This window comes from Dipodomys merriami, unplaced genomic scaffold (genome assembly GCF_024711535.1).
Source record: "Dipodomys merriami isolate MVZ:Mamm:240054 unplaced genomic scaffold, mDipMer1.0.p SCAF_33, whole genome shotgun sequence".
NCBI classification, from domain to species: domain Eukaryota; kingdom Metazoa; phylum Chordata; class Mammalia; order Rodentia; family Heteromyidae; genus Dipodomys; species Dipodomys merriami.
Window position 1 is genome coordinate 2,964,750 of NW_027204826.1, and position 13,090 is coordinate 2,977,839.

At 45.3% G+C, this 13,090-nt stretch overlaps 1 protein-coding gene across 2 annotated transcripts in view; it reads left to right on the plus strand.

Annotated features, from left to right (window-relative positions):
* Positions 1–13,090, plus strand: part of Sin3a (SIN3 transcription regulator family member A) — a 49,486-nt gene that overhangs the window by 12,547 nt on the left and 23,849 nt on the right. For both annotated transcript variants that reach the window (XM_070042852.1, XM_070042851.1), the window contains exons 2-8: positions 213–433; positions 3,032–3,208; positions 6,543–6,649; positions 7,466–7,748; positions 9,571–9,822; positions 11,944–12,096; positions 12,235–12,393. In XM_070042852.1, the coding sequence (XP_069898953.1) occupies positions 245–433; positions 3,032–3,208; positions 6,543–6,649; positions 7,466–7,748; positions 9,571–9,822; positions 11,944–12,096; positions 12,235–12,393 (1,320 nt within the window). In that variant the 5' untranslated portion in view covers positions 213–244. The remainder of the gene's footprint in view (positions 1–212; positions 434–3,031; positions 3,209–6,542; positions 6,650–7,465; positions 7,749–9,570; positions 9,823–11,943; positions 12,097–12,234; positions 12,394–13,090) is intronic.

The following is a 13,090-nucleotide window of genomic DNA, read 5'->3' on the forward strand; positions in this document are numbered from 1 at the left end:
TAACTGGACATGTATACACACACGCACACAGCATACACACATGGCATGACACACATGACATGCACATGAATGTATTGGACCCAGCAATCACCCCCATGTGAAGTAGACCCAGTTGGAGGTCGGACTCTTTCTGAACTTAGGCAAGGGGTCCTAAGCCTTCCTCATCTTACTGCACTGAGAGCTCATTGCTGGGCTGTGTTTGGTTCCTGCAGGTTTGTGGTGCATTCCTGAGCATGAGTGCAGAATGAAGCGACGGTTGGATGACCAGGAGTCACCGGTGTATGCAGCCCAGCAGCGTCGGATCCCTGGCGGCACAGAGGCTTTTCCTCACCAGCACCGGGTGCTGGCCCCCGCCCCTCCTGTCTATGAAGCGGTCTCCGAGGCCATGCAGTCGGCCACAGGGATCCAGTACTCAGTCACGCCCAGCTACCAGGTGCGAGGGAAGGACGTGGGCCGTCCCTTTCACTTACATTTTTATTAAGCTGTGCATTTGATATAAAGTTGTACAGGAAATGTGTTAAGTATAAAACAATACACTTGTACAGTATACTTGTGCTGTGTGCTCATTATCACATTAATTTAAGATAAACATCAAGGGGCTGGGAATGTGGCTTAGTGGTAGAGTGCTTGCCTTGCATATATGAGACCCTGGGTTCATCTCCTCAGAAAATAGAAAAAGCTGGAAGTGGCGCAACGGCTCAAGTGGTAGAGTGCTAGCCTTGAGCAAAAGAAGCTCAGGGACAGTGCCTAGGATGGAGCAGGGGCACAAAATGAAAAAAAATAAGTCCTGGCTGTTGAACTTCACTGTCTTTTCCTGCTTCCTTCTTTTCTTTCCCTTTGTAGGCATAGCAGCTAATGTGAACTTTTGGTGGTTCATTACCTGTACTTTCTTCAGGTTTTTCCCATTCCATTTTCTCTTTTTCATGTATGGAAACATTTCCCCCCCTTGAGTATTTCTGGGATTTGAACTCAACCTTGCACTTGCTAGGCAGGTGTCTTAACCATTTGAGTCACAGCCCTTTCCCTTTTGTTTTTATTTATTGAGAAAAAATAACTCACTTGGAGACTCAGTTGCCTCCACCTGCATAATAGCAGATATTATAGACATGTGCTGCTTCTCCTCCTTCTCCTTCTTCTTCTTCTGCTTCTGCCTTTTTTTTTTTTTTTTTTTTTTTGGTTGGTCATGGGGCTTGAATTCAGGTCCTGGGCACTGTCCCTGTGCTTTTTTATTCAAGACTACCACTTTGAGCCACAGCTCCACTTCTGGCTTTCTATTGAGTATAGTAGTGATTGTATCTTTTCTACTCTAGTATAAAATATGTAATTATATTCAATGTTTATACCCATTCTATGATGGTATAGCCGTGAATATTGTTGTGGGGCTTGAACTCTGGGCCTGGGTGCTGTCCCTGAGCTTTTCAGCTCAAGGCTAGTGCTCTACCACTTGGGCCACTTCTGGTGGTTAATTGGAGATAAGGGTCTTATCAGAACTTGCCGGGGCTGGCTTTAAACCTCAGATCCTCAGGTCTCTACCTCCTGAGTAGCTAGGATTACAGGCATGCGGCACCAGAGGCCGTGAATATTCTTTTTTTAATTTTTTGGGTCCCGTCATGAGGCCTGAACTCTGGGCCTGGGCACTGTCCCTTGGCTCTTCAGCTCAAGACTAGCACTCTACCGCTTGAGCCACAGCTCCACTTCCGACTTTTTTCTTTTTGCTTATGTGGTGCTGAGAATCTAACCCCAGGGCCTCATACATGCAAGGCAAGCGCTCTACCACTGAGCCATCTTCCCAACCCTGCCGTGAATATTCTTATGCATCTGTTGCTACTCATAGCTACAACTCATGAAAATAAGAGATAAGATCCAACTCCTTATATAGCCAGGCTGGCCTCAAACTTGATCCTCTGCCTGAGCTGGGATTATAGGTATGTGCCACCACACTGTTAGAAACTTTTATAGTAAATGGGCATCATAATTTTATATCTGTAATATCTGATATTAAGAATTATGAGCTTATGTGTTTTTATTTCACTTTTTAACCCCTCCTGGGCTTGAATTCAAGCCAGAGCCTTAAACATTGTTCCTGAATTTCTTTTGCTCAAGGCTAGCACTCTTCTACTTGAGCCACAGTGCCATTTATGACTTTTTCTGTTTATGTGGTACTGAGGAATAGAACCCAGGGCTTCATGCATGCTAGGCAAGCACTCTACCACTAAGCCACATTCCCAGCCCCTTATTTCACTTTTCTAGTAGTAATCCATTTTCCTGGCATTTTATTAAAGTAATGGCCTAGACCTAATGTGTGGCTGAAGTAATGAGAGCATAAGCCGTGAGCAACAGTAATGGCCCATGGCAGATTGACATTGAAGGAATCAGGGGACAGAAGTGTAGTTCGGTGGCAGTGCAGCTTGCCTTGCCTGCGTAATGCCCTGGGTTTCATCCCCAGTACCACACTAGAAATAAAATCGAAGAAATAAAAAGAAAACTTGTAATTTCACCACAGGTAATTTAGCATTTAAGTTACGTGATTTTTTTTATTGTTTATTTGTTGGTCATGGGGCTTGAACTCTCGGGCCTGGGTGCTGTCCCTCAGCTCTTTAGCTCAAGGCTAGTGCTCTACCACTTGAGCTACAGCGCCACTTCCAGTTTTCTGAGTCTCACGGGAAGGAAAGCCTGGGCTGGCTTTGAACCATGATCCTCGGATCTCAGCCTCCTGAGTAGCTAGGATTACAGGCTTGAGCCACTGGCACCCGGCAAGTTATGTAATTTTTATAGTTGAAGAAAAGCTCTGTCATGAAGATGGGCTGTTACTTATTTAGCTAATTCTCTTTTCTGGAAAATTTAGGCTTTTTTGTTTTGTGGCAGTACTTAGGCTTGAACTCAGCACCTACAACATGGTCATTAGCTTTGAAAATTTGCATTCCTAATGTATAATTTTCATGCATGCCAGAGACATGCAAGCATGCTTTGTGCATAGGTGCATTTGGGGAAGAGTGCACAAGCCCTGAGATTTGTCTGTTTTGCCTCCCAGGTTTCAGCTGTGCCCCAGAGCTCTGGCAGTCATGGGCCCGCCATCGCAGCTGTCCACAGCAGCCACCACCACCCGACTGCCGTCCAGCCCCACGGAAGCCAGGTGGTTCAGAGTCATGCCCACCCCGCCCCGCCCGTGGCACCGGTGCAGGGACAGCAGCAGTTTCAGAGACTCAAGGTGGTACTCGATTCCTTCTTTTGTCTGTTTATCTTTAGCAGGAAGTAATCAGCCACAGCCTGTGAGTGGTGGAGTCACAACTTTTAATCTCAGAGGTTGGGTGACGAGAAGCTTGAAAACTTATCTTTATTTCCTATTTTAGCACAGTGCCTGATCCAAAGAAGAATATACTCAAGAATGAACACATGATCCTTAGACCAGAATTGAAAGGCTATTTTCATACAAAATAGACTGTAAAGTTCAGGGTTTAATGCTTTTTATTTATTTATTTTTATTTATTTTCATTTTTTTTGGGTCCGGTCGTGGGGCCTAAACTCTGGGCCTGGGCGCTGTCCCTCAGCTCTTCAGCTCAAGGCTAGTGCTCTACCACTTGAGCCACAGCGCCACTTCCGGCTTTTTTCTTTTTGCTTATGTGGTGCTGAGGAATCGAACCCAGGGCCTCAAGCATGCAAGGCAAGTGCTCTACCACTGAGCCACCTTCCCAGCCCCAGGTGGGTTTTTTTTTTTTATTTGTTGGTTTTTTGGTTTTTTGTTTTGTTTTGTTTTGTTTTGTTTTGTTTTTTGCCAGTCCTGGTGCTTACGCTGAGAGTCTGGACACTGTCCCTAAGCTTTTTTGCTCAAGACTGGTGCTCTACCACTTGAGCCACAATTCCAGTGTTGGCTTTTTTGGTAACTAATTGGATATGAGTCTCACGGACTTCCCTGTCTGTGCTGGCTTTGAACCATAATCCTCAGATCTCAGCTCTCAGATTTCAGCCTCCTGAGTAGCTGCTATTACAGGCGTGAGCCGTGGGCGCCCGACAAGGATTTAATCTTTTTTTCTCCTAAATATGTTTTTTATTGTAAAGATACTGTACAGAGGGATTACAGTTACATGAGTAAAGTAATGAGTCCATTTCCTATTGAGCATTGTTAACATCCTCTGTTTTTCCCCTTACCATTCCTTCCCTCAGATTTAATCTTTTTATTCCTACCTCTGAGTAGCTGGCCTTGTTGGCATCTTGAGATCCATCCTTAGTAAACACATGCTCTATTTGAGCCTAACTTTATAATAAAATTTGGGGAAACTATCCCTGTGAATGTCAGGGCTTGCATCTGTCCTGCTGTGTGCATGCTTTCGTTTCCCTGAGGCAATTCAGAAGTGAGGAGCTAACCTCATCTCTCCTTTTTACTTGAGCATTACTTACGTGACTGTTGCTATCAGTGTCCTAGAGTTCAGTTTTTTCCCTGATCATAAAATTTATGATCATGTACAAGATATAAATTTAAAGTTTAAAAATGTTAGATCTTGAAAATAGAGCTGGATAGAGTGCTACGCTAGCCTTGAACACAAAACCTCAGGAACAGGACACAGACCCAGGACTGGCACAAAGAAAAATAGTTGTTAAAATATTAAGTATGCATGGGAAGACATAGTATACAAAGTGTTCGTTACTGAGTACCAACCAGCATTCACTGAGAGTCTTGGCGCGTGTGCCCTGAGAATGGGGAACTGTCTGCAGTTTGTGGCTTGAGTATTACAAATGAGTCTGCCTCGCTGGGGTATGTAATGTGGATTGAGCTCCATATTCCACACACTGGTGAGGAAGGGCTTTTGAGTGTATAGAGTAACTCAGGCAGAGCTGACATTTCTTGTCATGCCTGTAATCCCAGCTACTTAGGAGGCTTAGATCTGAGGACTGTGGTTCAAAGCCAGCTGGGGCAAGAAAATCCATTACTCTTAATCTCCAGTTAACCTCTAGAAAACTGGAAGTAGAGCTGTGGCTTAAAGTGGTAGAGCACTAGCCTTGGCCTCATGACGCCCACCAACAACAAAATAGGGTATGTGGGGGACTATAAGTATAGACCAAAGTATACACCATTACATCCATCTTGTAACAATGGTGCTCTCAATTCATTAGGCTTGGTTTATCAGAATACTTGAGACTGAGTAATTTATAAATAGCCAACATCTATTTCTCATAGAAATCATGACTTCAGAATCCAAGAGCCATTCACTGTTGGGTGATGGTCAATTCTTTGCCCAAGAGAGTTCCTTTAAGCACACCTGTGGTTGAGGTGCTTCTGCACAAGTGCCCTTCTATGTAGCAGAAGGTAGGAGGGCAACGAGGTCCCATACTAGTTCCTCCCTTGAACTGAGATCCTGAGCCCTCCCTCCTCAGCAGTGCTCATGTCAGCTTCCTGAGCAGCTGGGATTACAGATGTTAGCCACCAGTGCCCAGCTGCTTCTTCTTCAAAAGCTTTACAATCTGAGAGTTCTGTTACTTTGACCAAGTTCCTGTTCTTACCTGAGTTTCCCAGTTATTACCACTGTGATTGGGCAGTTTTTTTCCTCCCTGTGGCCACATTAAGCACGTGGCACTGTTGCTCAGTGGAAGAACACTAGCCTTGAGCACAAAGAGGCTCAGGGACAGCATCTAGGCCATGATTTCCAGCCCCAGCACTGACCAAAAAAAAAAAGCATATGATAAAAATCTTAAAGCCGGGCGCTGGTGGCTCACGCCTGTAATCCTAGCTACTCAGGAGGCTGAGATCTGAGGATCACGGTTCAAAGCCAGCCTGGACAGGAAAGTCCGTGAGACTCTTATCTCCAATAAACCACCAGAAAATCAGAAGTGGCGCTGTAGCTCAAGTGGTAGAGTGCTAGCCTTGAGCTGAAGAGTGCAGGGACAGCGCCCAGGCCCAGAGTTCAAGCCCCACAACCACCACCAACAACAACAAAATATTAAGATGCAAAGTTTACAAGGCCTTTCAGGATGTAGATCCTTCTTTTCTCATCTCTCTTTTATCTTCCTACCAAATCTTACCTTCCAGCCAAACTAAATGTTCTGGTTTTCTAAGTCCAACCACATGATATTCTTGCTTGTCTTCACTTTTGCTAGCTTGTGCTCTCCTGTATCTCAGTCAACACATCCCGTCCTAGCTGGTCCACATTCCTGCAGGAAGAGTGATATGTGCAGCCTTGCTCTGAGCCTTCAGTGCTTATCTGCTCACCCCAGTGCGTAGAGCCTCAAACTTCTCTAGTGCCTACATGGGGTCTTCTGTGATCTATCTTAATAGATACTTAGATGAATACTTTGACAGTGGCTTCCTGTGACTGTTAGTCACTGGTTATTCCTTCTAGAACTATCTAAGGCAAAGTGCAGTTTTACGAGTTGATTTTTTTTTTTAAGATTTTTGTTGTTATTGTCATCTGTGCTGATTTTTTAATGCTTTTTACATATTCTGTTGCATTCACTGCTTTGAGGTTTTTTTTGAAGGCTCATGTGATTTGTTTCCAGTGGCTGCACATGTATTCCCTCTGTAACTGTAACTCTGGGATTTATCCTCTCAGGTGGAGGATGCGCTGTCCTATCTCGACCAGGTAAAGCTGCAGTTCGGCAGTCAACCACAGGTCTACAATGATTTCCTTGACATCATGAAGGAGTTTAAATCTCAGAGGTAAGAGATTTGCTTGTGGTTTTTGTTCATGGCATATTGATTATTAGATAGTATAACTTTAATCTCCTGAGTATTTTTTCAGGGATTTTTTTTTCAGGTCATGTCTTAAAAATTATATATTTGTACATTTGGGGTTTTTTTTCCATATAAATTATAGTTAGTGGATGTTTTTCTCCCTATTGGTACATTTTCACTAAACTTTGTCAGGGTGCTTCATTTAATTAGGGAATGGCTTAGGCTACTTGATCTTTTGTTGGTTTAAGATAGCCTGGGGGAGGGGGAGGCAGAGGTGTAGCTCAAGCTGTAGTGAGCCAGCCTTGAGTGAAAAAACCTGGCAAGGAGTTCCACCCCCACCCCCACCCTGCGCCCCCAGCAAACAGTCAACATATTAAATATGATTACAAGTATGTTAAATACTCATGTATTTATGGCTGAAAGCAGGCATACTAAGGTATATATTTAGTTATAAAACAAAATAGATACCTGTATTCGGGCATGGTTCACCATTGTAAAGCATAAACTAATCTGAACCATTTAGACTGATGCCAGTAAATGAGTTATACTGGTGGATCAAAGATGGGGCTTTGTTTGAGAATTGCACCTTTATATTCACTGTTTGTATTGGCTTCATTACATAGTTGCTGTGAATGTATATTTTGTTCAAAATTCTGACTAAGCCTCTGGAACTAAAGCTAAGTAACTTTTATGTGATGTTATAATAATAGGCAGGTTGCTCTTCCTTTTTTTTTCTTTTTTCCTTTTGAGAATTTCGTTGTTGAGCTTGCCATTTCTCACTTTTCTCCTTTTATTCGTCAGCATCGATACTCCGGGAGTGATCAGCCGGGTGTCACAACTATTCAAAGGCCACCCCGACCTGATCATGGGCTTCAACACCTTCCTGCCTCCTGGCTATAAAATTGAGGTGCAAACGAATGACATGGTGAACGTGACAACTCCCGGCCAGGTTCATCAGATCCCCACCCATGGCATCCAGCCCCAGCCTCAGCCACCGCCCCAGCATCCTTCCCAGCCTTCAGCACAGTCTGCCCCGGCTCCCGCCCAGCCCAGCCCTCAGCCCCCAGCCACCAAAGTCAGCAAGGTGAGCATTTGGAAACCAAAGCCTCACATGAAATGCATCCCCTTAGGAAGCCACCCTTATAAGGCTTGACTCTTAACAGATCACAGGTTAGAAAACTTATTTCATAAAGAAGATGGAGACAAGTGATTACGTGGACACCTACTTAAACAGTAACATGCTGTGGACATCTTTGGTCTCCAGCTCTTCTGTCTTTGGTAGTTCACATACATGCTAGCAGGTGGCAGTGGGCTTTGTGTGTAGTACTTTGACATCATAGCAAGCTTTTGTTCTTGTCCATTTAGACCAGGAAAGATTTACTTTGCTCATGATTCAGTCTGAATTTAGAGTCCATGATTCTGTGGCAGCATTGCTTTAGGTCTGAAACCACGCGTGGCATGATGGTGATCAGGGATGGCAGCCAAGATACAGAGAAAGAGAAATAGAGAGTGCGTGTGTGATTGTGTGTGTATATCTGTGCTGGTCTCAGGGCTGAAGATCAGCGCCTGGGCACTGTCTCTGTCCCTGAGCTTTTTTGCTCAAGGCTAGCACTCTACCACTTGAGCTACAGTTCCACTCTGGTAGAATTAACTACCAAGGTAGTTAGAGTCTCATGGACTTTCCTGCCCAAGCTTCAAACCTTGATCTTCAGATAGAATCTTAGCCAGAAGTCTATGTCTCTTACCTACTCAGGAGATTTGAGAACCTTGGTTCCACACCTGCCTCTAGGCAGACAAATGTGAGGTTCTTCTCTCCAATTAATCAACAAAAAGCCAGAAATAGAGCTGTGGCTCTAGTGGTAGGGCACCAATTGAGCAGAAAAACTTGAGTGAGAACTTAAGACCTGATCATCTTAATCGTGTTCCAATTAGGCTACTACCCACATGTTTATCATTTTATATGATTTACTCATTTGCCAGATTGGGACATACCAAAAAAGTAGAAAGTTTAATGACGGGATGTTCTTAATTAAGAACTACACATGTGATAGAGTAGGTACTAGCAAGATAAACGGTCTCCATTAAGTTAGATAAGTTTACTTTTTCATTTGCTCTACTACATTTTATGTACTCAGTCACAAGCGGCTAGTGGCTGTGGCACAGAGGACCACTTGCAGTCTCTCAGATAGTTTTATTGCAGAGAGCTGATCTCGGACTTGTTTTGATGTGAGGGTACTGGCATGAAAAATCTGTGTAAAAATCACTTTTTCTTTTTTAGTGAGCTCAAAAAGTGAATATGAAGAATTCTTCCCCATTATTAGAGGTGGTAAGCTAGTCTTAAGGTATTATTTAGACGTCCAGGCCAGCTTTGAACCATGATCCTCAGATCTCAGCCTCCTAACTAGCTAGGATTACAGGTGTGAGCTACCTACACCTAGCAGTATTTAGACATGTTAAGATAATTCCTATCATAATGTGTGTGCCTTCTACATCTCTTGCCACACACTGTGATTTGAGTTGGGTTAAAATTGTGGGCCTGTCAGGAGCCAGTGGCTCATGCCTATAATTCTCACTACTCAAGGCTGAGCTACGAGAATTGTTGTTCAAAGCCAAGTTGGGCAGAAAAGACCATGAGACTCTTATCTCAGTTAACCATTAAAAAACAAAACAAAACTAGAAGTGGAGCTCAAGTGGTAGAGCACTAGGCTTGAGAGGAAAAAAAATCTCAGAGCCCAAGCCCTTGAGTTCAAGCCCCAGGATTGACAAGAAAGAAAAATTGTGGGATTGCCTCAGTAAATAAAGGGAATCAGTTCAGCAGACACCCTGTTCCTTTTTAGTTTGAATTGTCTTTCCCTATAGCAAAGCATCTATGCTCCGGAAGAGAATAAAGACTGTTTTCTTTTTAGCCTTCCCAACTCCAAGCACATACTCCAGCCAGCCAGCAGACGCCCCCGCTGCCGCCGTACGCGTCCCCACGCTCTCCACCTGTCCAGCCCCACACCCCAGTGACAATCTCCCTGGGCTCGGCCCCATCCTTGCAGAACAATCAGCCTGTGGAGTTTAATCATGCCATCAACTATGTCAATAAGATCAAGAACCGATTCCAGGGCCAGCCAGACATCTACAAAGCATTCCTGGAGATTTTGCACACATACCAGGTAAGTGAGTTGCTCTTTCAGCCTGTCTTCTCCAGGTTATCTCTGAGAACAGCTGATCCAAGAACTTTACTGCATGTGATGCTCCTTGACTCTTCTAGAGATGAATCAGTCAGACACACTAGGCTGATGTGTGTTCAATGAAGCAGGTTTTACTTGCATGCCTTGTCGCAATTAGAAAGGATGGTGTGTACAAGAGCTTGTGCTCTTGGCTTTTCCCCCTCAAGACTCAACCACTTGATCTATGCCTTTTATTTCCAGTTTTTTGCTGGCTAACTGGAGATAGTCTCTTGGGTTTGTTAGTCCAGGCTCACTTTGAACCGAGATCCTTGGGAGCTCAGCCTCCTGAGTAGTAGGATTATAGGTGTGAGTCACCAGCTCCCAGCTTCCATTCAGGATTTATTAAAGCCCTAGACCTGTGAAATGAATGCCTTGTTTTATCTAGGAAGTTAAAGGACAATTTACGTAGTTAGGTTATTTTACAGTTGCGGAAGGAGAAATTTCCTTAATTATGTTTTATTAGTTGAGGTACTCATATTCTGTAGGTTATTTTTTGTTTGTTTGTTGCCAGTCCTGGCACTTGAACAGGGCCTGGATGCTATCCCTGAGCTGATTTGGCTCAAGGCTAGCCACAGAACTACTTCTGGCTTTTATGGTGGTTTATTGAAGATAAAAGTCTTACGGAGGGCTGGGAAGGTGGCTCAGTGGTAGAGCGCTTGCCTTGCAGGCCTGAGGCCCTGAGTTCGATTCCTCAGCACCACATAAGCAAAAACAAAAAAGCCGGAAGTGGCGCTGTGGTTCAAGTGGTAGAGCGCTAGCCTTGAGCTGAAGAGCTGAGGGACAGCGCCCAGGCCCAGAGTTCAGGCCCCACGACTGGACCCAAAAAAAAAAAAAAAAAAAAAAAAGTCTTACGGAGCTGGGTGACCGGCGACGGTGGCTTACGCCTGTAATCCTAGCTACTCAGGAGGCTGAGATCTGAGGATCACGGTTCAAAGCTAGCCTAGGCAGCAAAGTCCGTGCGACTCTTACCTCCAGTTAACCACTAGAAAACCGGAAGTGGTGCTGTGGCTCAAGTGGTAGAGCACTCACCTTGAGCTGAAGAGCGCAGGGACAGTGCCCAAGCCCAGAGTTCAAGCCCCACGACTGACCAAAAAAAAAAGTCTTAACGGACTTTCCTGACTGGGCTGGTTTTGAACCATGATCCTCAGATCTCAGCCTCCTGAATTAGTGAAGATTACAAGCATGAGCCACTGGCACCTGGCCATTTCTGTAGTTATAAAAGAAGTTAATTGTCCTCTGTCATCTTCTTTCTCAACTTGAAAGACTGCAGCCAAAATGAGTTTTTAAAAGAGCACTTTCTTAGGGTCTGGAGGTATATAGCTCACGTACTGTGAGGCCCTTGAGTTCAATCCCTAAGCCAGAAAAGAAAAAAAAAAGAATAAAAAAAAGAACATTAGAGCCGGGCGCTGGTGGCTCACGCCTGTAATCCTAGCTAATCAGGAGGCTGAGGTCTGAGAATCGCAGGTCGAAGCCAGCCGGAGCAGCAAAGTCCATGAGACTCTTATCTCAAATAAACCACCAGAAAACCAGAAGTGGTGCTATGGTTCAAGTGGTAGAGCGCTAGCCTTGAGCCGAAGAGCTGAGGGACAGTGCCCAGGCCCAGAGTTCAAGCCCCATGACTGACCAAAAAAAAAAAAAGAACATTAGACTTTTTATGTGGGGGGGGCGGGAAGGTGGGAGGTTCGAGGTTCGGTCGTGGGGCCTGAACTCTGGGCCGGCCGTGGCGCTGTCCCTCAGCTCTTCAGCTCAAGGCTAGTATTCTACCATTTGAGCCACAGTGCTACTTCCGACTTTTTTCTTTTTGCTTATGTGGTGCTGAGGAATCGAACCTAGGGCCTTAGGCATGCAAGGCAAGCGCTCTAAGGCATGCAAGGCAAGCGCTCTAAGGCATGCAAGGCAAGCGCTCTACCACTGAGCCACCTTCCCAGCCCACATTAGACTTTCTTTAGTGCAGCCCAAGTAGATCACACACCATAGGCCCAGTAAATATCCCAGAGTATCCTGAATGTGTGTTAGGAAATGGTGGCCCTCTCAAATGGTGTCTTCTTGATTATGACTCCTCAGAAAGAGCAGCGGAACGCTAAGGAGGCAGGAGGGAACTACACTCCAGCCCTAACAGAGCAAGAGGTGTATGCCCAGGTGGCCCGGCTCTTCAAAAACCAGGAAGACCTGCTGTCTGAGTTTGGACAGTTCCTTCCAGATGCCAACAGTTCTGTGGTAAGTTCCGTTCCCAACATCTGCAGTGTTGAGAACTGTTGTTCTAGCGAAGTAGGACAGACTGAACCACCAAGGGACTTTGCCCAGACTGTGCTTGCTTTGATCAGAGCCTTCCTCTCTCGCATTTGTCTCCATCAGCTTCTAAGCAAAACCACAGCTGAGAAGGTGGATTCCGTGAGGAACGACCATGGAGGCACTGTGAAGAAGCCGCAGCTGAACAACAAGCCCCAGAGGCCCAGCCAGAATGGCTGCCAGATCCGCAGGCACTCCGGGACGGGTGCCACCCCCCCTGTGAAGGTGAACTGGCAGAGGGTGGGCACAGGTGCCGATGCTGCGGGTGTAGGCCCACTTCTGAACATCCAGAGCTAGTGAAGAGATCACAAAAGCTTGGTGCAGAGCTGCTTAGCTCTTTTCCAAAAGGAATGTCAGGATAGCACCTATTACTGGGATTCTTGTTGGATTTTTTGTTGTTGTTGGTCGTGGGGCTTGAACTCGGCTTGGGGCACTGTCCCTCAGCCCTTCAGCTCAAGGTGAGTGCCTTGAGCCACAGCTCCACTTCCGCTTTTCTGGTGGTTAATTGGAGGTAAGAGTCTCTCAGACTTTCCTGCCCGGGCTGGCTTTGAACCGCGATCCTCAGATGTCAGCCTCCTGAGTAGCTGGGATGACAGGTGTGAGCCTCCAGCATCCCGCTAGAGTGCTTTTTAAACTATGTTTCTCTCTTTGCTAAGAGTAGTCATCTTATTTTGTTTACCAAAGATTTCTGGCTTTGTAATTTTTTTCTTATTTTCTTCTTTAAACCTACCTTGTATGAAGAAAGAGGATTCTTGAGTTTTCTAGAAACAAATAATGTGGCCTCTGAGGTCCTCCAAGTGCGGTCTAGCGCAGGCACTGTGACGTCTCACTGGTCTCTGTCCACGCACCAGTGTGTGGACCTCACCAGGCCTTCCCGCTCTCTGCACCTCTGAGGCAGGAACTTTGGCTGTAGCCACGAGAG